The following is a 22,224-nucleotide window of genomic DNA, read 5'->3' on the forward strand; positions in this document are numbered from 1 at the left end:
GTGCTTCTACAGGCAGACTTCAGGAAGCCCCACAGTTACCCAGTTGTTGGGCAGCTCTTTGTGGCTGTTGCTCTTGAAGGACATCTAGAGCTTGTATCACATGCTGAATACTCAAAGACATGCAAAACATGTCTCTGAAACATGTTTGTTATGAAATATTTCCCCTAAATGATGAAGAGCAGTGCCATATCCCGCAGGCACTTCTGTGTTCCCAACCCAGAGAAAAATGCCGTAAGAAGAGATCTGCAGAAGGTAGACATGAAGGAAGTAAGTTGAGATTTTTTTCATAATATCTTTCACATTGCTTTCACATTGTTTTCTGTTATTAAAATTAATATAACAGGAAAAAATTATGTATGTAAGTAGAAGACTTGTAGTACATGAGTGCAATGGTTTAACTGTCAATTCACTCATTACATTTTGGGGTTGACTGAGAGCCCTTTGTTTCTCTAAGTTTGCACATAAGTGAGAGGTTTTGTGGCAAGAAGTTGAGTATCTCCAACACTGAGATTTCTTGTGTGAAAATTACTTTTGTTTTAATTGCTGTATATTGAAATGTTGAGAATTGAGCCCTTCCCTTTGAAAATTTACTTTCCTGACATTAGCATCTCTGTTCAGCACTTCACTCTTAAAGAATTTTTTGTCTGAAGTGATAATAATGATAGGGAAGGACGTATTTTCTTTTTCTCAGTGTCCAATTTGTCCCTGTTCCTCTTGATGGGGGCTAGTTGATAAGGGACAGCTGCCCATCACTTTGAAGTGACCAAATTGTCCTGATTTGAAGTGTTACTTGTGCCAGAATCAGTAGGAAGAGTCTTAAACTGATTTCTGTCATTTCTCACTCATGAAGTTACTAACATACTGATGAGCTGATGGGAGAGTATAATTATTTATAGCAGATAAAGATCTCAAATGGTGTTTGAGTAGCTTTATTTAAAAGTTAAGCATAAAAAGTAAATTTTTATGCCTAATTTCAGTTGATTTCTAGCAGATTTGCTAACTTTGTGTAGGTATAGGTAGGTTTAATGCTGATTTATTGAGATAGAAATAAAACTGGTGCAACTGCACCAAATCAGAGTTTGATTGCAGGCAAACCCTCCTGGCATGAATACATCTTCTGAGAATCCTGTTTCTAACAATTTCTAAGCTTTATCCATATAAACCACTCAGTGAGAGTCTTTCAATCAATAAAAGTGTTCATTATCTTGGATAATAGGAACAGTTTTGTGCATGAATTGGATATGCTGGTTTACACCTGCTTGCCACAGTTCATCTTGTCTTAGTTTCAGGCAGGTGAAAGCTGAATAAATACAACCAACATTCAATTCCTGCAACACATTTCACATCTAAATGGCTCTGGAAAAATGAGTTTTATTTTCAAACTAGCCCAAACAATCCCTAAGTTTCCATAAGTCTTCCCATGTATCAGTGAATAGACTTAAATATCGCAAGTTAGTGAGTGAAAAGGCCTCAGTAAAGTCAATTATTACTTCCATTTACTGATGTGACCTGGCCTATAGCTTAGTAATGGCTCTGGTAATGTTGCTGCTCCAGAAAGTAGCTTTATTTGCCCACTTTCTGTGTCAAACCCATAGATGAGGCAATGTGCTATAGGCTGGTCACTGGTCCCTCAGCCTCTCCTCTTGTTGCTGTGCTCACAGCAAGCACGAGAGGGCTCAGGGACAATTGGGAGTTTTGTACTGTGGCAGGTACATGGTGGCTTTCAGGGACTTGCCTGCTCCACACCTTGGCTGGCAGCTCCAGGGTGAAGCCTCAGCAGTTGCCCTGCCTGGATCGGGCCTTTTTGGGCTGGAGATGTTTTCCCTTCCCCTTTTGTTTCTTAGCAAATGTTTGAAATGTTCTGTCAGTCCGCCCAGTGCTGCTGCTCGCTGGCTCTCTCTGCTTCAGGCCACCAAGTATTTGGGTTCGTCAGGCCTGAGCTTCATGATCTTGTCCATGCAGAGCAGGATGAGGGTGAGGAACCAGAGGCTCCAGCCGACGGCCGCTGCGATCCACCCGTAGTCATCCATGCCCGAGGGGCAGCACGTGGCTGCCTGCCTGCAGAAGTTCACATCTGGGGGAGCAGAAGTGAAGTGAGCCCATGGGAGGCTGTGAACATGAGAGGTTTCCTTCACCAGAGAGGGCAGATGGCTTCTGCCCCATCACTCTGCCTTGGCATCCTTCCTCTAGGCCTGGCTCTTAAGCTGGTGGATGACTCTGGAGTAGTGGTGGGACCTCGGGTTGTTTGGAGCTGGGTCCCCCTGACATGGGTGTAATTAGCACTGACCCCATGATGCAGAAGGCTGAACCATTGCTTTATTCCTCTATACTGTATTAATACTATATTCTCAAGAAACCCATAACCCCTTCTAGCCTGTCTGATACAGCTTTGACCTCATTGGTCCACCAACTAAAACACTACCATCCTTTGATAAACAAATCTCCATAACACATTCCACATTTGCCTGGCAACAGGTGCCAGCACGTGGAGATAAGAATTGGTTTATTTTTTTCTCTGAGCTTTCTCACAGCCTTCCCCAGGGGAAATGCCTGGGAAGGCCTGTCCCTGCTCTCTGTGGCTTGGTAGGGCAAGGGAAAGGGGCCTTCTTGGGAACCCATATAATGCCTGCAGGCAGTCTGGCAGGGAGCTTTAGGACACAATTTGGCTGTCAATTATTCTGTTCAAAGCTATGAGTCTGTCTCAATCTACCTAAGATATCACACCATGACAGTGGAGGAGTCTTAGAAATGCATCCTAGAGGCTGACCCACAATGGAAGACTTGAGAAGAGATAAATCCCTTTCCAGTACAGCCTCTCAGTCACTGTGCAGACTCATCACCCAACTTTAACAGGTAGGAATTATTTATGAAGACTTACTAAGACACAATGGTTCGTATTCAGTTGATGAAACATTGGAGATGTCTTCAGCTGCTGCCAGAAGGAAAGCACAGGACAAAAGGTAAGTTGGATTAGAAAAGTGATGTTGGGCATAAAGCAGGAAAATCTGAAATCCATTGGCCTTGTAGAGGTCTGTAGGATGGAAACAACTTGAAAAGACTAAGTTCCTGCCCCTAAACATTGCTGCATTAGGATATGCTTCCTTATCCCACCACTTTTAAGCCCAGCTCCAGAGACTTGCTGTAGCAGCATCCCTCAGGAGCAGGTGAATCTCTGCACCTCTGCCTTTGTGGGACCCTGGCTGAGCCGTGCCCTGGGAGCTCAAGTTAACCACTGTCCTTGCCCAGGCTGCAGGGGCAGAATGAGCAAGCATGGAAAGGGGAGACACCATTCAGTGGCATGGAGAGATCCATGGCCAGCAGCCTCAACCTCTGCCTCCTTTTACCCTTGGAAATATCCCAGAGTGCACAGGAGTGTGACAGAGCCACCTTTGGGGAGCTCAGCAGGTCCATCAAGGCCTCAGTGGGGACCTTTGGCGTTGCTGCAGGTCAGAGCATCTGAAACTGCTCTAGCTGGACTCTGGTTCATACCAGCATGGTAACCAGCTCAGGGTGGAAAACACAACATGCAGAAATAAGTCAGGAGGGAGAGGCCTGGAGCTTTGATGAGGGTTCTGCCTCTTTATCCTACTTCCTACCTAGAATCAGCACACACACACACACACTCTGACACAACTCTGTAGCTGGTGTCCAGCTCTCCAAATCTGCTCATGGTGTCACAGGCCAAAACCTCCTTAGTCCTCCCAATACTGCCTTGCCCCTCAGCATGCTCCTAGGATCAAACCAGGACAGCTGCAGGATGTCTGCAGGGGTGAAAACACAAGCTGCACTGGTCCTTGTGCATCTGCCCTGCTGCAGAAGGAAGGGGATCAGAGAAACAACTCTTCCTGTGCTGCCATGAACAGCACAGTTCAAGTTCAGCCAAGTAGAGTATCTCCTGCACAGACATGAAAAGAGGCCTAGAGAGGCTCCAGTAGTGAGAATTCCTGCTGCATGGAGAAGCCCAAATATGCTGCTGGCCCACAGACCAGGCAGAAGCCATGAGAGAACTGTTTCCAGTCAAGGCATCACTGAGCTGGTAATTTGGAATGTAATAGAGAAAATCAGCCCCAGCTTGATTTCACCAAAGAGTGCAAAAAGTAGCTCAGGTTTAGTGTCAGCTGAGGAAAAGAAAACAGAATGAGACACATTTGACCAAAGATTTGCTTTGAGTTTGGTGTTTTCCAAGGAACAGCAAGTAAACTGAGGTTGTCCTGCAGGACATGTTCCCCTTGGGGTCACCTGCTGTTGCCTAGCTCTGTGATTTGATTTGACCCATCATCATCAATATCAGAGCTTTCCCTGTGGCCTCTGCCCTGCTCAGAGGGCAGCCCCTGCTTCAGGGAAGGGTCTGAGTATTCCCCATTCTTCTGTCTGACCCTGTAGGATTTGCAAAATGACCTTGGCCAAGCCCATGGTTTGTTTTCTCAGTTAATAAGTACCTCACAGAAGAATCATTAAAACCTGTGTATGACCTGTGGAAGGAAGTACTGCAGAATCCCAAGTGCTGGTTTGTGTTTTTAGATCTTGCAGCCCAAAGAACAGGCTGTCAAAGCCAGCCCACCTTTAAACAGCTGGCAGCTGTCATCTGGTATACAAATGCTGATATACAAATGCAGGCAGTAGCTGGTGAGAAAGGAGCAGCTCACAGGTCTCACTTACATTTTGGTTTTAGGCAACTCCTACAATTAAGGTGGCACCAAAGCCACATTTTCTGCAAAAAGCTTATATTGAAAGTTAAATCAGACTGCAGTGATCCTAATGGGTGGTATTGCAGGTGGTTCTTTGCCTCAGCAAGCAGGAGAGGGCCAAGTAACTGTGGCCTCTGTCTCCTTGCCATTCAGAGGAGCCACCTGCAACTCAGCCACATTTACAGTGGCTCTGTAAATAACTGGCAAAATAACATCCCTTTACAGTGTGATCAGTCATTCTCATCAGCATTAATTAATTCCAGCTCTTTCTACTTTTTAGGTGAAGCGAGGGAATGCCCCCTTATTTTTAAAGAACAAATTACTGCCAGTACATGAAAGCATTGAGAGGAGCAGGGGAAAAGGGAAGGGAAGGGAAGGGAAGGGAAGGGAAGGGAAGGGAAGGGAAGGGAAGGGAAGGGAAGGGAAGGGAAGGGAAGGGAAGGGAAGGGAAGGGAAGGGAAGGGAAGGGAAATACCTGCAGAGCAGGAATCCCAGAGGGCAGCGGTGAGGCAGAGCACAGCGAGGGCTGCCCGGGGCTCACAGGACAAGTGCTTCATGCCGAAGGTGCCGCTCCTGTGTCCCCACAGAGCAGGTGGCTGTCGCTGTCACTGTCAGATCTGCTGCAGCAATCCCTCGGTGAGCTCCGGGAGCCGCTGAGCTGGGCAGAGGGTGGAGCAAGGGAGCTTCCTGCTGCCAGGACACCTTGAACTTTCCTGCCACAGCCAGGTGAGCAAAGAGAAGGGCTCTGACCAAAACAGCTTCACTGGGAGGTGGATACCAGGAGGTGGCCCCTGAGGGTTAAGCCTGAAGGTTTCTCCCCAGGATATGATGCAGCTAGAAGGAGGAAAGGCCTCCAGTGCCAGCCCTTTCCAACAGGGTCTCAGGCAGCTTCTGTCTTTTGAGTCCTGTGAAGATGGTTTAATAGAGGCAGAAAGGAGCAGAGGACTGGAGCAGAGGCTTTGTCTCCCAGTTTGGCTTTTTTTTTTGCATGTTCACTGGCTTGACTTCCACAGTGATGCTTTTATGGAATAGCTGTGTGGGATCCCAAAAAACCAGCAGCATTAGGTCTGCTTTTGTTCTTTCCCTGTGAGCACAGCTCTCTCCCTGCATCCATCATCCTCTGCAAGGTGATTTTGGAAAATGTGTTCTTTCTTTGGTGGCTATTGCACCTCCTCCTTGGGATGTGCAAAGCAGGAGCTGAGCCTTCCTGTAAGCATAGCTCTGACTGCACACTCGGAGGGTTGACAGGAAAAGGATGCTTTTGACAGAAAAAGGATTGCAGGAATTTTTCTGCAATCCTGGCTGGAAAAGCCACACTGCAAAGTGCATGTGGTGTTGTCCTGCTCTGATGAGCAGCACACTTTGCTGTTCTTCCTCAGGCTGTTGGCTGTGCTTGCTCCTATCTTTGACATGATGATATCCTTGTTAGAGGAAACACCAGGCATGAAATCAGGCAGGAAGGCACTGGGAGAGGTGAGCTCTGCAGGGAGCAGGCTGCTGGTGCTCTTCTGCCGTGCTCACTCATGGCTTTGGGTGCTCCTGTTGGGACCTGTCTGGGGCCTGCTGTGGATCTGCTGATATTTTAGGGCAAAGCATGTTGAGCAGCAGTCCTTGTAGGATGGAGAGCATTTAACAAATTTCGCTTTCCCCTTCCATACGGCTGAAACCCACAGGAAAGGACACAACAGGCTTCCTACATGAATGGCGCACAGCAGGGTACAGCTCTGCAAAGCTGTGAGGTTGATCTGGTCTCCCTTCATTTAAGGAAAACCCTGCCCAGTGTTTCTGTGGGGTGAACCTGCTTGTCCTCACCACCAAAAATGCTCTGCTCCCATTTGGCTGTGAATATTTCCAGGATGCATCAGGACAAGGCAGCCAGAAGTTCCCCAGGCAGAGGGCACAGGGAGCTGCAGGGGAAGGCAGGTCAGCTGGGACGGGTGTGTGTGCCCAGCCTGTTTTCATGTCAACACTCCAGCAGTGCTGGCAGAGCTGGAGCTGTGCAGGCTGGTCTGTGACAGCCTCCTCCTGCTGCTGCTGGGATGCAGGCCCTGTCCTCCTGTCCTCCAGCTGACACCCCAGGCCTGTCCCCCTGTCCTTCAGCTGACACCCAACACCCTGTCCCCCTATCCTTCAGCTGACACCCAAGGCCCTGTCCCCCTGTCCTTCAGCTGACACCCAACACCCTGTCCCCCTATCCTTCAGCTGGCACCCAAGGCCCTGTCCCCTGTCCTCCAGCTGACACCCCAGGCCCTGTCCCCTGTCCTCCAGCTGACACCCCAACACCCTGTCCCCCCTATCCTTCAGCTGGCACCCAAGGCCCTGTCCCCTGTCCTCCAGCTGACACCCCAGGCCCTGTCCCCTGTCTTCCAGCTGACACCCAACACCCTGTCCCCCTATCCTTCAGCTGACACCCCAGGCCCTGTCCCCCTGTCCTCCAGCTGACACCCAAGGCCCTGTCCCCCTGTCCTTCAGTTGACACCCAAGGCCCTGTCCCCCTATCCTTCAGCTGACACCCAAGGCCCTGTCCTCCTGTCTCCCTGTCCTTCAGCTGACACCCCAGGCCTGTCCCCCTGTCCTTCAGCTGACACCCCAGGTGTGGCACAATGTGACACAGCCCCAGGTGGGGCTGTGACCCAGCAGCCACCACCCTCAGCAGACAGGAGTCACGGCAGGAGAGATGCTGCAAAATGCTCAGAGCTGCTTGAAATTCACCCCTGGGATAATTTTCATCTCTGGCTTGTTTGATTGTCTCAGCCTCCTTTTGTGGAGGTTGTCTTTAATTTGTGTATTTTGCTGAGCTACTTGTTGCATCAAAGCTAAACTTTAACTCTTTAAGTGGGAAAGGCCCTGTGCTGTCTGCCAGATTCACCTTTCCCTTTTGAATTTCTCACCTTCTGTTCCCACTGAAAATTGACCTGGCAATTAATTTTGCAAAAGTAAATTAATTCAAAAGTATTCTGTGCAGCACAAAATGCTTGAGGAGAAACAAAAAGACAAAACTGATCTGCTATTGCATGAATGATTCAATTTTTAATGAAATCTCTTTTGAATTTTAACTAGTAACTAAATACTCTTTGTCAGCTTGTAGGGAAATGTCCCCATTTCTAAAGGATGCTGAAAATGCTTTTGCACAATTAACATAATGTGTTTCTTTTCTTTTCCAAAATGTGCTCCCTCCGTGGCTCAGAAAGGGCTGCTCCAAAGTCTCCTGAAGCAGAGAACAGGCTGCGCTTGGCTTCAGTGGTTTTTGGATCAGGCTGGAAATGAAGGCTTTGCTTGATAAGTTCAGACACAATGGGAGCTCTGCAAAATCATTTCCTGACACAGATTTGGATTTGTTTCATTCTTCTTTGTAACGGGTTTATATTTCAAGGCTGTGAGTGCCTGAAGAGCGATAAGACACTCCAGAGCCTTCCCTTGATTTCTACTCCCATCTCCCTCCACAAGGATGCCCTGGCACATGAGGCACAGCTGCAGGCCCTGCAGAGATGCTGCTTCCTTTCCTTGGGCTCCCATTTTCATGCTGTTCTCAACACAAGACTCTTTAAAATTAGGTCCTTCCCCAGCTCTCCTGTTGGAGATTCTTCCACAGTGTGTAGGGCTGGGCAGCTTTCCCTGATGGTTATGGAGGAGGCAATAGCTGCTGTTGGGTAGGTTTTGTGCCACAGAGAGCTTCAAGGCTAAGATTCTCTGGTGACCAAAGCATTGTCCTTGTCACATCACCAGGTGTGGCTCTCAGAAAATTATGACCTTCATCACACACATACACGCTCACTCTGTGTGTGTGTATACATATCCTGTTTACACAGGCAACTGGTTTATGTTTTTCATTCCAAATTAAATCTGATTGCTGCTGCAAAAAAAAAAAAAGTTCAAAATCTTAAACCTGCTGCCAATAATGTGTCAGAATCTTAAACCTGCTGCCAGTCGGGGTGGGGGCCAATTTGTTTACTGTCTTCATTGATGTGAAAAAAAAAGCCATCTAAGATAAAGATACCTGTGAACAGGGGGGTTGATTTTTAAAACTCAGACAAAAAATGTCAAGACCACAAAGGTTTTACTCTTTAAATGAAAGAAGGGGAGAGGGGATGTGCTGTTATGCAGAGGAAAGCAAGTCTAGCATTTAGGAAAACAGCACAACCCTGCCCTTTGTGTTGTCCAGTCCAGGCTGGGGTTGGTATTAGACAAATGTTGAGCCTGTGGCCCTGCTGTGACCTCATGCTGCTCATCTGGGGACCCCAGGGAGAGGGCTCCAGAGCAGCCAGGCAATGAAGGGCTTAGAGAAAGGCTGCCTTCAGCTTGGCCCGTCAGAGCTGCCTGCACCAACAAAGAGCCCACTGATGGGGCTTCTCATGGCCAGCCATCATCATCTCATCTGCATTAATAGGATTATTATAAAATAATGTTCTTACTTCCACATGCCAGAGGCGTGAAACAGGATATGCTTTCTTCTCTCTCCTCTCTGCTTCTCACCCGGGGAGGGTGGGGGAGAGGCTTTATCCCTGCTCGTTCCTTGGCCAGCAGGATGGGGCAGCCAGCTTGGTGCAGCTTTCTTTGGGGGTGGACTGTGCTTTGGGGGGCTGGGGAAGAGCAGCAAAGGAGCAAAGAGGAAGCAAAGCCAAGAATCATCAGATGAGCAAAGGGGGAAGAATGTGCTGTGGTCAGAGGTGAGGGGAGCAGCCTGAGGAGCTGTTTTGTTTTGTTGTGTCAATATGAACCAGTTTGGAGCTGAATGATGACTCCTGTTGTTTGGTATCGCTCCATGGGCTGGAAGGCAAAGTCCTCCCTTTGCCACACCAGCTTCTCCACAGCCCTCTGGGGCATCCACACAGTCAATGGCTGTGACTTCACATCTGCCTGATCAAGGAAATTTCCAATTTCTCAGCAGAAGGTGCTGACCTTCATCAGCCTTTAGTCCCTTGCTTTGGTAGCACTGATAGAGAAAGCAGAGCTCACCATGGGCAGTGGCTGGTCCAGGAGAAGCACAGAGCAACCAAAGAGGGTGGGAGCCCTGGGAACCCCACAGCCAGGTCATCTGGGGGGTTTGCTGAGCAAAATGCACGTTTCAGGCCCACCTGTCAAAAATACCTTGTCGTTTTTAGTATTTCCTTTTTAGGTCACATAGCTTGAGACAGAGCAAGTTTGGACTTGAGCAAATGGCAGAACCCTTCTCACCAAGATGACCTTGTGAAGTGGGACAACCCTTTGCTGCTTTTGAACAGAAAACCCCTGTGCTGGGAAACCCTCTGCTGTTACTTGTCTTTTGGCAGTGTTCCCATAGACTAACTAAACCCTTTGGCTTGTTGGTCCAGGGTTACTGGGTGCCTCCAAAGGAACAGGTCTGAGAAAGCATTTCTTGAAGGGTGCCTTACTATTTTATATAGCCATGCATTTTGATTAGTTCTTATTTTGGGAGTGTGACTGTGTTCACAGGGGTCTTAGGAGGAGGGAAGAGACAAGGATCTGACTCCATGTTTCAGAAGGCTTGATTTATTATTTTATGATATATAATATATTAAAACTATACTAAAAGAATAGAAGAAAGGATTTCATCAGAAGGCTAGCTAAGAATAGAAAAAGAAAGAATGATAACCAAAGCTTGTGGCTTGGACTCTTTGTCCAAGCCAGCTGACTGTGATTGGCCATTAATTAGAAACAACCACATGAGACCAATCACAGATGCACCTGTTGCATTCCACAGCAGCAGAAAATCAATGTTTACATTTTGTTCTTGAAGCTTCTCAGGAGGAAAATCCCTAAGGACAGGATTTTTCATAAAAGATGTCTGTGGCATGGGAGGGTTTTTTTTTATTATTATTAGTTCTTATTTTGGGAGGGATTTTTTTTTCCTGGGTGCTAGATTTAGTACTTTCCCAGCTTGTCTTTTTTTCATCGGGGTGAAACCCTGCCTCATCAGTGGGAGATAAGCCCCTGGTTTTAGGAGGGGCCGAATTTCTCTCTGGAGCCCTTGCTTTAGTGGCTGAAGTGGCAGAGAGTCTATAAAGCCCCTTTTGCCCCCCAGCATTGGTTATGCCAAGGGTTGGGAATCAATTTCCAAGGGTTAACAGAGCCCCTGCCCTCCCAGCCCTCTCCCTGCTCCATCTCTCTGCCCGTCCCCCAGCGCCAGGAAAATCATTAATCTCCCGATGTTCCCCTGGCCTTTCCCGGACTGCCTTCAGCGAGGAAAAACCAGCGAGGAACAGCGCTCAAGCTTTTCCCACCTCCCTGCTCGCTGAGCCTCCACCGGAGCTCGCAAATGCGGGGCCAGCGCTCCGCACACGGCGGCTCCCAGAGCTCCCTCCGGGTGCCGGGGCGGTGACAGCCACGTTGTCCCGTCTCTTGTCAGTCCCAACAAGCTGAGCTGCCACAACACGGAGGTGGTGACCGAGCCCGACAGCGTTCGGTCCCGTCCCCCTGGGAGCTGTTTGGGACACAAAGGGTTTCCCTTCTCTGGTCCAGACCGGTTCTGACCTTAAAAGCAAAGGTTTGCCGTGCCCTGGGTGGGACGGGACATTGGCCAGGGCTGCCGTCCCCTCCCGGCAGAGCCGCTGCGGAGCCCTGCTGTCATTGTCACTGCAGAGCGCTGCTGTCACTGTCACCTGCACACGGACGCCGGGAGAGACGGGGACAGCTCGGCGCTGCCCTGGGGACAGAGAGGGCGACGAGAAGGAGCGTGGGGGCTCACAGGTAAATCTGTGGTGGCTCACAGGTAAATCCGCGGTGACAGACAGGTAAACCCGCGGGGACTGACAGGTAAACCCGTGGTAGCTCACAGGTACACCTGTGGTGGCAGACAGGTACTCCTGTGATGGCTGACAGATGTACCCGTGGTGGCTGGCAGGTAAATCCATTGGGGGCTCATAGGTACACCCATGGTGGCTGGCAGACAGGTACACCTGTGGTGGCTGGCAGATAAACCTGCAGTGGCTGACAGGTAAACCTGTGCTGTGTGACAGACAGGTAAACCTATGGTGGTTCACAGGTAAACCCATGGTGGTTCACAGGTAAACCCGTGGTGGCTCACAGAGAGGTAAACCCCGGTGACACCTCCTGCACCCTCTGCCCTGCCCAAACCCGGAGCTCTTTCATGCACTTCAATGGAAAAAGCAGCAGGGGGGGAAATGTGAAGGTTTTCTCAATTAACTGTTCTTCTGCCAAAGCAAAAAATGAGAGTAGGGAAGGGGGAAGGTGATTTTGACATTATTGCTGGCCAGCAGGTGCTTTTGGGCAAGCCTCCTGCATCTGTAGGAATAATTGAAAGGCTGAGAGCTCTGCCTTCCTCGGAGTAGGTGTTTCTTTAATTCATGAAAGTGAGCTTTTGGAGATTTCCCTGACAGATTACCAAGGAAGAGTAGAACCCTGGCTTGAAGCAGCTTAATTAAGATATTTCCAAGTATTTTATTTGAGTTTTGTTCTATTATTTCTAAGGATTTAGCACTTTTTTGATGGAAGCTAACTGCATGTTTAGAAATACAAACTGCTTTAGATCATAGTTTCTTCACACTTTGCAGTCTAAAGAAATTAGGGTTGGACACTTTGATGGTCTCTTAAATTTTCTTATTTACTTAACACAGATTTACTTTGCATGAGTCGTGAGTCTCTTGCAGCTTTTGTCTTTTTCTCTTGTGAAAAATACAGTTTGCTGGAAAATGTCCAACCAAGTTTAAAATGTATATATTCAATCCATTTAAGTTGGCACAGGATGTTTTCATTTAACAAGCTATTAGTTATCATATATTGTATTTTCAGCATCCTAAATTTTCAAGTGAACAGGTACAGAGAGTAGGAGAATTCCTAGAACATTTGAGCAAATACAGACCTGTGACTATCATGCTCCTGTTAAATAACTCTTTAAGACCTTTAAATACTTCTCTTTATATAAGATTAATCTTTTTGTATGTTATAAAGAGAATTCATAGAATCCACAATTTATTTTTAAAAATGCTGAAATATAAGGTTCATAGAGACAGAAGGGGTAAAAGACAATTGGCTTGCTACCCTTGTCAACAAGTAGAAGTGAGGTTATGAAGGGATTTTGTTTTGCTATTTATAAAACATACACTTGCTGCAAAATTAAATGCATGCAAGAAGTGTATCTACTTGCACGTTTTTCTCTGGAAAAAGATAGTTACTGTGTTTGTGCATGCTGATCAGTTAATTTTGCGTGAGAACAACTAAAGACAATTTCTATGTTGAGGTTATTCAAAGTAACTAATAATAAGCATAGAGATGATGGGAAATTTTATGCAATGCATGCTATTTCATGTATCTCATTTTGAAAACAATCCTTTATGAGGAAGAAGTTCTTCTGAAATCCTAAAGGTTGTTGTAATTTAAAGAAAATAGTCTGCTCTTCTCCCCTCATCCATATGACATGCTCCAGATGGGTTTGCAATGTTCACACTGTCAATGATAGTGAAAGAAAACCGGTCAGGCCTCTTTCACTTGTCTAATTGCAAGGTGAAATCATTGGGGTTTGTTGCTTTGGGGGTTTTTTGTCTGTGTGTTTAAAGCAAAGAGAAATTGGGTTGTTTCCAATCACAGCATCTGACACCAAATTACGGCACCTGAGTGCAGTGGTCTGGAGTGCTCAGGTCCAGCAGGGGACAGGGCAGGGAATTTGCTCATTGTTTGTCACAGGAGACTGGTGACTGTCCGCTTTCCCTGTGGAACACACATTCCTTAGCATCTCTCACTGCCCTGGTGGTATGAAGCCTCGTGTGGGTTCAGGGAGGCTCTTAGGAGGGGAAGAAACCCTTTTGGTGGATGTGATGGGCAGCACTGGGTGATCTGCCAGCACTTTGACTCATTGACCCCGATGTTCCTGCAGAGCTTGGCACCTTCTTGCACCTGCCTGGGCAAGGAAGAGAGTGCTGCTGCTGCCACAAGGAGTCCCAGGGCCTCCCAAGCCACAGGAGAGCGGGCAGGATGGCCTCCATCTTCCGGAGTGAGGAGATGAGCCTGAGGCAGCTCTTCCTGCAGGTGGAGGCTGCCTACTGCTGCGTGGCTGAGCTGGGGGAGCTGGGGCTGGTCCAGTTCAGAGATGTGAGTAGTGCCTGGCTGGCGTGCTGAGCTGTTGGAGACGTGCCCCAGGGTGTGCTCGTCCTTCCCTCAAAGCACTTGGGAAAGATGCACCTGTAGGGAAGCCAAAAAGTCCATGGTGAGAGCGGGATTTCCCCAAGGCTGATCTGAAAGCCAAACATCATACCAAGACCCCACCCGTCCCTGAGTCCCCACCCTTGTGCCTTCTGCGCAACCTTAGAGCCACGCTTTGCATCATCAGGACCCAGAAGTGTCTCCATGAAGGCCCCTCTGTGACTCTTGTTGTGGGCAGGGCCACCAGGTCCATAAGTAACCCAATGGGATTTCCCTGCCAGCAGGACCATCTCACACCCAGTGGTGTTTGCCATCTGCACCAAAGGCACTTGTTCTCTGCTAATGTTCAAAAATGAGCACAGACGCGTGCAGCCTTCAGCCCCAGGCTTGTTTTCCCTCCTGTTTTTAGCTGAATGTGAATGTCAACAGCTTCCAGAGAAAGTTTGTGAATGAAGTGAGAAGGTGCGAATCCTTGGAGAGAATCCTGCGTGAGTAAGCGCCTGTCAGATGCAATCGGCTTCCTGCCAACTGGTGGTGTGGGATTTGTTTCTTTAAGTGCTCTCATACTGGGGAGCAGAATTAGTGGCAAAATGGTGATGTTTTCATCTGAGCCCCTGGAAATGTTTTCCATGCGTCAGCTAATTACCACTTCACCCCATATGGGCAATAAATTTTTGCCCTTGTTTTGAAAATGGTTAACTGAACTTAAAACTGTTAATTAGCTTTTATAAAATCACAAGATAAATCTGGGGCTGGTCCAGATAACCTCTTACACCAGTTGTTGGCATACACTTCTGCCAAGGGCTTCAGTCTTGGGATAAGTCCTTAAAACACAAGCAGCAGAAGTTGTGATTCCCACTGTGCTGTGGATGTGTGTCCTGGGAATTCTGCACTTTCCCCACCACAACTCTGGTGCCCACTGTACCCACAGTGGCAGAAACTGGCATTGTTGGCCAAGCTGTGTGCCTTACTCACTGCCCCAAGTAAAGGGGGCTAAGGTCTCCACTTGTGCCAGTGGGAATGGGAATGGGCACTGTGACTTCAGAGGAATCAGCACCTCCACTGAGAAAGGAGGCTGGGGGTGTTAATTCCTTGGTGGCTGTGTATATGCACTGAGATGATGGCACTCATGTATCAATTAATCTTGTCACAGCTCCACAGGATGCCTTGGTCCTGGCTGAGCAACAAGCTGGTGACAGGATGATGCACCAGGGATGATTCTGTGTTCAGAGTTCTGTGCCCTTTCCTTGCAGGTTTTCTGGAAAATGAGATGGAAGATAATGTTGAGATAGTCAAAGGAGAAAAGTACCCAGAGACGCCCCTGCCTCGGGAGATGATTGATATGGAGGTACAGAATTTGGGGTGGAGCCAGGAGAGGGAAGGGTAGTGCACAGCAAGGGTTGTCAGTGTGATGTGATGTGCTCAGTAGAACCCTCCCTGCAAGGAAGAGTCTGGTGCCTGAGACTGGCACAACTCTCCCTGACCCGGGAGAGGCTCCCCAGGTTGCTGCCTCAGCTCTTAGGTTGAGGCTGGTCCTGCTGCCTGCTCCTAAAGGAGCCCAGTCTTTTTACCATGCCCTGTGAAACATCCCTCTGGTCCCCCATATTAATGAAAAAGTATTGCTTTCACAGAATGCCTCATCATCAATAGGAGAGAGTAAGAAGGGTTTGGTGTTTTACCAAGAGACCTGATGTTAGACCACTTCACTGCATAAAAATCCCAGGACTGGTTGTCCCGCTGGGAGTGTGGTTGTGATGCTGGGGCCTGACACGAACACTTGGGCCTGGCTTTTGGATGTACAAGGGACGCTTTATTCTAGCCCAGCTGGTAGCAGGCTAGAATAAAGCCTGTCATTACTGACAGGGTAATTTTAAAATGCTGCATATGAAGGTGAATTAGAAAGGAAAATCAAGCTTTCCAAGGGCTTTAGCTTCACAAGTAATTCGGTTTCCTGGTGTATTCCCAGCCCCATGTCATCCCCTAGTTTTTGGCCTATGCTAATGAACCTAAACTAATGTAGGTTGCTTTTGTAGTCAGTAAAATGACAGCCAGTCAGTCTGGGGTGTGAGATGTCTGTAAGGAACCACAGAGATACCCAGCCAGGCTGAGACACCTACACCACACACACACCTGTGCTTGGGTCAGGGGCATCAGAACTCCAATGCCAGAAGAGGACAATACATCCATCAGGGAATGTTTGCAATGGAAAAGTGATGCACTGGCATTGACGAATGTCTTCCTACAAACAGTGTTTATCAAACTATTTGTTGATTATTTCTGTATTCTTCCTTCAAAAAAAAAAAAAAAAAACAAAACCAAACCAAAACTGTTGTTTGAGATTTGATATCTGCTTGGGAAAGAGCCACTGATCTGCTCCAAGTTGTTCTGGATGTGCTTGGACCCTAAACAGACAGTGCTGGAGAAACTTGAAGCCGAGCTGCTGGAAGCCAACCAGAACCAGCAAACATTGAAGCAGAACTTCCTTGAGCTGACAGAGCTCAAACATCTGCTGAAGAAAACCCAGGATTTTTTCGAGGTGAGAGGCCTCTTTGCTCTTCCAATGGAGATGTGGAAAGTTCTTAAAAATACTTGCACTTTCATTTGGTGTTGCTTTTAGAGGTCTTTACCACAAGCCATGATGAGGTTTGCAAAAACACCTCAGTCACTTTGGGGCCTGCATTGCTTTCTGAGTCAGTGCGGCTCAAAAACTTAGCTCACAGATCTCTTTGAAAATAGCATTAATGCTTTTCCATTGCTAAGATATAGCTTACTTTTATTAGTTTTCCTTTGGTCTTATCTCCATGGAAATCTCTATGGAAAGCTACCTTTGGGGAAAAGTTTTTAAGATAAAAATGTGAAAATAGTTTTCAAACTGGCAATGCTGAAGAGTGTTTTGTAAAACTGATGTTTTCCAGGCAGAAACCAATCTGCCAGATGATTTCTTTAGTGAAGACACATCTGGACTGCTGGAGCTGAGAAGCACTCCTGCTGCTGCAGCTGCCAAGCTGGGGTGGGTATTGGTGATGGTCTCCAGCCTGGCCAGACTTCCCACCTGTGCTGCATTGCTGTGACACTGGCACAGCTTCCTTCAGCCTCTTAGCAGAGGGTGCCACCAGCCTCCTCTGCACAGCTGTTTCACGAAGATAAGAGAGTGACTGTCCTCAGAAACTGTCATCAAAACTATGGTCAGGTTATAGGTCAGGGGACAAATGGACCTCTGCTTCCAGGCCACCAATTCCAGTGATCCCTCAGTAGGTATTGACTGAGAATTCCTCTCTGAAGGCACCTCACCCATGACTTCAGGACTAGGCATCTGGTCCATGTGGATGGATGTCTAACCACAGAAAAAGCCATGCTTTTTCTATTGCACTGGGCTGCAGTCCGATGCTTTCTCAGAAAAGGAAAACAGAAGAGTAGAGATAAACCAACACTTCAAAATTTCTACCTCCTGCCTCTGCCGTTCAGACACTCTCATTTTTGTGACTTTAGGCATCTCTCCATTCTTCCATTTCTAGCCAGAATTTTCTCTTCACCTTCACCTATTGATCTAGGAAAGTTGTTTTGTTTTTTTTTTTAAAGAAAGAGCCATAGAATAAAGTCAGTGGATTGAGATAAAAGCCAGGCTTGAGCAGGGAAGGTTTTCCTCTGCAGCAGCAGCAGAGCCCTGGCTAGCACAGACTAGAAAAAAAGGGCTTGTGAAATCATGTGTGCTACAGGTTCTAAAAGGCATGGAATGGGCTTGTAATTAATTTATCTTGTAACTCTGCTCAGATTCACAGCAGGGGTAATAAAGAGGGAAAGGATGATCCCCTTTGAGCGTTTACTGTGGCGAGCCTGCAGGGGAAACATTTACCTGAGGTACACAGAAATGGACACCCCCATGGAGGACCCTGTGACAGTAGGTACCAACCTGGTTGTGCTTTCCTCTGCCCTGGATCTGAGGGCAGCCTGTAGGGCAACTGTGGAACAGTTTGAGGATGGGAGAAGTTTCTCTGACATTGCTTTCCCCTTTTGCTGCTGTTGAGGTGGTTTCCTTTTCCTGATGCACACAAGGCCTCAGGGCAGCTGTATTACAGGGACCACCATGGAGGTGGACTGTGGCTGTCCCCACCTGGAATTAGCCATGGAGGGTCAGTTCCCCTTGGTGTCTTTGGGGTGAACCCCATGCCCCAGTGGAGCTCTGTCCCCTTTGCTCCTTCCCCCATATCCCAGAGCTGCTGCCCTTGACTGTTTCCTGAAAGAGCATCTGGGGAAAACACTGCTGATGGAAAACTGGGGATGGGGGATGAAAGCAGCCAGTGGAGAGGCTGCCAAAAAAAAAAATACCAACTTTTCTGCACTGGCCTCTGGGTGTGGTAAATACTGCTTGAATTGTGTGTTGCAGAGAGAAGAGGTGAAGAAGAATGTGTTCATTATCTTCTATCAAGGAGAGCAGCTTAAACAGAAAATCAAGAAGATTTGTGATGGGTAAGGCAGGCCTGTGCGTAAGCCACAATGTCTCCCCTAGAGGTGGTTACTGGCAGTCTGGGCTGGCTGAATTTGGAACTAGATTTCAGATCTCCAGCTGTCAGCTCTGCAACCAACCTCCCTTCCCCTCCTCAGCTCTGCTGCTCCTAATCATGAAAGACATCCATCACCTTGACACTTGGAACTAGAGATCCTACATTTTCCAAAGTGGCATTCAGCTCTTGGGAGCTTCAGCTGCTAGGTTTTTTACTTGGAACATCTAAAAGGGGATTCTTTAAAAAAATACTCAGCACTCTTCCCCTGAAAATCAGGGTCCCTAATTGAGGACTGGAAACATGGTAATCCTCAACTTGCTCTAAAGACTTCCTGCATTTCTTCATAGAAAGATGATGCTGTAGTTTATTCAACCCTTTCCCAAGGCCTTTGAGCAATATCTGTGTAATCAGAGACAGAGCCCAGGAGAGAAATGAAAGCTTCATACAACCTGACTTGTTTCCACCCTGTTAAGCATCTTGAAAAGATAATTCAGGCTGAATATTTTGTTACTCTTTCATAACACTGATGACCAATGAGCTTTGTTGCAGTGTAAATCAGATTTGATGAGAGGATCTGTCTGCTGTCACCAAGCCCATTTCAGGTACAGCTCCTCAGCCAGGCAAGGCCAGCCAAGAGCCTGCAGGGAGAGGCTGGGCAATTCCTCTTCCCTGACATCTGCACTCAGGGCAGGCCTTTCCTTACATCCTGCCTTTCATCAGAATAAAAGCAGGTGGATCTTTCATCCAGCTGGCATGACTGACTTCAGTCCCAAGAAGTGACAGAACCCTGGGGACTGTTAGCAATTCCTGCATAGCAAATGGGGCCCTCCAAGGTACCTTCTACGAGCAGTGCAGGGCAAGGACCATCCAGAGGGAAACAGAGGGAAATTCAGCCCTCCTGAGGTGGCATCTCTCTGTGAAGCAGTCATGGACATGAGGGAAGAGTCCCAGCTCTCAGTCACTGATTTCTGATCCAGTAGCTCAGACATACGGGAAGTTCTGCCATAGCCATTCTGCAGGATCAGACTGCTGCTGCCGGTGACCTTTGAGTTTTCAGCAAGCCTCATTCTCTTCCTGGATAACAATTTCCTGCCTATAATAAAATCATAGAACAATTTGAGTTGGAATGGATTTTAAAGATCATTTCAACTCCCCTGCCATAGGCAGGGACACCTTCCACTATCCCAGGTTGCTCAAAGCCCCATCCAGCCTGGCCTTGAACACTGCCAAGGATGGGGCATCCCCAACTTCTCTGTGGCACCCTGTGCCAGTGCCTCACCACTCTCACAGTAAAGAGCTTCTTCTAATATTCAGCCTAAGCCTACTCTCAGTTTAAAGCCATTCCTCCTATGTCCTGTCACTACTTGCCCTTGTAAAATGTCCCTCTCCAGCTTTCTTGTAGGGCCCTTTAGGTACTGGAAGGTGTGCTAAGTTCTCCCTGGAACCTTTCCTTCTCCAGGCTGAACAACCCCAATTTTATCAACCTTTCCTCATAGCAGAGGTGCTTCATCCCTCTGAGCATCTTCCTGGCCCTTCTTTGGACTTGCTTCATCAGGCCCACATGCCTTTTATGTCTCATTTCTTTGCCTGCTTTTTAAATGCTGTTCAGACCTCTTCTCCCCTTCTGCATGGGCAGTTGCTGGTGGGGAATGCTTTCCATTGGATTTGCCTCTGTGTCATGCAAGTCATGGCATACATTTAGAATTGGCTGGGGTTGCCCATAGAGTGCTGAAAGTTCTCCATTTTGGATGTCTTTTTTTTTCCCATGCAGCATTTAAAATTCCCTGCAGTCAAAAGCCAAAAACTTTTTTCCTGGGATGGGAGTAAAAGAGCAAGCAACGCAATGCCTGTCAACATATTCATTGTTGATTGACACCAAAATTCCCCAAACCATAGGCACAGCCTTCTGCAGCTAGGGGTCAGGCAGTGCTGAAAATGTGAGTAGATCCCTCAGAGGATCAACCTCAGGATCCAACAGGGAGGTTGTGTATGCAAAGTTTCTAGGAGCTAGTGTTGCAGATGTATGTGGTGGTAGGTTTGTAGGAAGAAACTTAGACTAATTTCTCTCAGGCCCTTCTAACTGAAGGAAACTACACCTACCAAAGACAAATCCACAGAACACTCTTTGCAGTGTTAATGAAGTCATCTTTTATGTTCCTTCTTCATTTAAAACTTTTTGGTTGCTAGTATGCCCATCTATATGGATGTTTGCCTGTGTGGCAGATTTCTAAATGTATTAATACTCTGGCCCTCCTTTTGTGCTCTGTGGGCCATCAGCCACCCCTGGTACCCACAACAAGACACCTTAGTCTGGCCCACCTTTAAGGCAGGCATGACTACACGTAAAGCAGATGGCAGTGTCGTTCCAGCCCCAGCAGGATATTTCTGGTTAGCTCTAAGTCATCATTCATGACAAGTAAATATCCTGCAAAAATCATGGGACTGGTCTGAGCCAGCCTCCTGCAAGGCAGGCTAAGATTTGTTTGCAGAGCTGTGTGCCTCAGGTTACGCTTGTAGTCCCTGCTTGACTCTAATTGCTAACATTAGTCTGCCAATTTCATGAGCATTAAGTCCATGCACAAATTTATTAGTGAAAGGTGTAGAGGGAGCAGGAAGGAGGAAAACGTAAGAATTTTTCTTTTCCTCCTTTTCTTGCGGCTGCTTCAGTACTAATGTGAATACTAAGCTGAGTTTATCAATGTAAGGATTCCCTGCTGAATTCTCCTGGAGCTTTCAGAGATGTCTGTGCCATTAGGGCAAAGCTGATACTCAGTATGCAAAATGGTTGTTAAAAGATCAAAGCAGCACTGCTGCAATAACGTTATTGGGAATGGGGGAACTGTACAGCATGGAGGAATAGGCTTTCAAGTTTGATTAAAAATCCTTATTAAAGATGAACTAAGAGCTGTGAAGAATAAGAAGATGGAAATAATTAGGTAGGGTGAATAACCTTTGGAAATGAATACCAGGTGTTGAGTGAGGAGAAATTCGATTCTGGAAAGGGAAGTTTAGCTGAAGAGCACGTGCTGTCATTACACACAGCTCTGGGCTGATCTCTAGGAAACTGCAGCATGTTCTGTTCAATTTGCAACTGTACTCACTTGTATGTGTGCTGGAACTGATTTTGTAGAGCAGGTGGTAAAATATCCTGTGCTTAAACAGAGGCCGGGGAATGATGCTTATCTGTACACAGAGCCTGTGCATTTTTGTCTCTTTAACAGGGATAGAACCCTATGACCCTGTTACATCTTTTAATTCATCTCATGTGCAGAAAGCCAGCCCTTCAGCAACCCTTACTCAGCATATCCACGGCAGGATGGTGGAAATGTGTTGCCTTAGGTCAGGGGCAGGAGATCTCTGCTCTGCAAAGAGGAAGGATCTCTTCCTGCAGATCTGATGGGCAGTATCAAAGCGGCAGGGGTGGCGCATGCACTAGATATCACTGAACAAGCCAAGAAGTAACAAAAAGGAGGGATGTCTGCTATTTTAGTTACTGCAGCACCTCAGCTCAGCCCAGACTTGCAGGCAGAGAGCAGCAGCAGTGCACCCTGTGGCCCATAAGGTCCCAGGGGGAACTTCTTGTGCCTGCTGTTGTGCATGAAGAGTACTCTGTGACTTGCTTTGCAGGCAGGACAGGTAGCTGCACACTTCTCAGAGAGACATGCAGCTCATTTCTAATTGTCTGTGCTGGGATCATGTGGTGTCCAACAGTGCAGTGTGCTGTGCTGGTGGAAGCACCTTTGCACCAGAGTGACCTGCAGGTGTGCTAGAGAAAGTCGAGTTCTGTGCTACAGCTGAAGCAGTACCTGCATGGAGCCAAGACATTCACTCATGTTAGAATCCCACATTAGTCCTTCCTATACCACACTAAACAAAACCACTGAATCTTCCAAACAGAACCTTGGGGGTAAGCTTATAAAAGCTTTCATACTAGTTAT

At 47.4% G+C, this 22,224-nt stretch overlaps 2 protein-coding genes across 4 annotated transcripts in view; one reads left to right on the plus strand and one right to left on the minus strand.

The window, feature by feature from the left end:
* Positions 1–374: 374 nt before the first annotated feature.
* TMEM213 (transmembrane protein 213) lies at positions 375–5,807 on the minus strand. Its single transcript, XM_005482742.3, has 3 exons — positions 5,164–5,807; positions 2,879–2,932; positions 375–2,074 (listed from the first exon to the last, which is right to left on the minus strand). The coding sequence occupies exons 1-3, from the start codon at positions 5,243–5,245 to the stop codon at positions 1,905–1,907; spliced, it is 306 nt and encodes a 101-aa protein (XP_005482799.1). The 5' UTR covers positions 5,246–5,807; the 3' UTR covers positions 375–1,904.
* A 5,128-nt stretch (positions 5,808–10,935) lies between these two features.
* ATP6V0A4 (ATPase H+ transporting V0 subunit a4) overlaps positions 10,936–22,224 on the plus strand; it is a 30,003-nt gene continuing 18,714 nt past the window's right edge. Inside the window, exons 1-8 of one of the 3 annotated variants that reach the window (XM_005482743.4) lie at positions 10,936–11,375; positions 13,519–13,733; positions 14,194–14,272; positions 15,038–15,132; positions 16,195–16,320; positions 16,700–16,794; positions 17,556–17,682; positions 18,169–18,251. In XM_005482743.4, the coding sequence (XP_005482800.1) occupies positions 13,617–13,733; positions 14,194–14,272; positions 15,038–15,132; positions 16,195–16,320; positions 16,700–16,794; positions 17,556–17,682; positions 18,169–18,251 (722 nt within the window). In that variant the 5' untranslated portion in view covers positions 10,936–11,375; positions 13,519–13,616. The remainder of the gene's footprint in view (positions 11,376–13,518; positions 13,734–14,193; positions 14,273–15,037; positions 15,133–16,194; positions 16,321–16,699; positions 16,795–17,555; positions 17,683–18,168; positions 18,252–22,224) is intronic. The other 2 variants (XM_074539053.1, XM_074539054.1) reach the window with 2 other exon arrangements.

This window comes from Zonotrichia albicollis, chromosome 4 (assembly GCF_047830755.1).
Source record: "Zonotrichia albicollis isolate bZonAlb1 chromosome 4, bZonAlb1.hap1, whole genome shotgun sequence".
In the NCBI taxonomy this organism is placed as follows: domain Eukaryota; kingdom Metazoa; phylum Chordata; class Aves; order Passeriformes; family Passerellidae; genus Zonotrichia; species Zonotrichia albicollis.

What these genes read in the sequence shown, in the direction of transcription:
- TMEM213 (XM_005482742.3), bottom strand. Translation starts at nt 5,245, where the DNA reads ATGAAGCACTTGTCCTGTGAGCCCCGGGCAGCCCTCGCTGTGCTCTGC. An exon ending in CTGGGATTCCTGCTCTGCAG is followed by an intron (nt 2,933 to 5,163) that starts GTATTTCCCTTC and finishes TCCTTCTGGCAG; the next exon opens with CAGCTGAAGACATCTCCAAT. An exon ending in ATACGAACCATTGTGTCTTA is followed by an intron (nt 2,075 to 2,878) that starts GTAAGTCTTCAT and finishes CTGCTCCCCCAG; the next exon opens with ATGTGAACTTCTGCAGGCAG.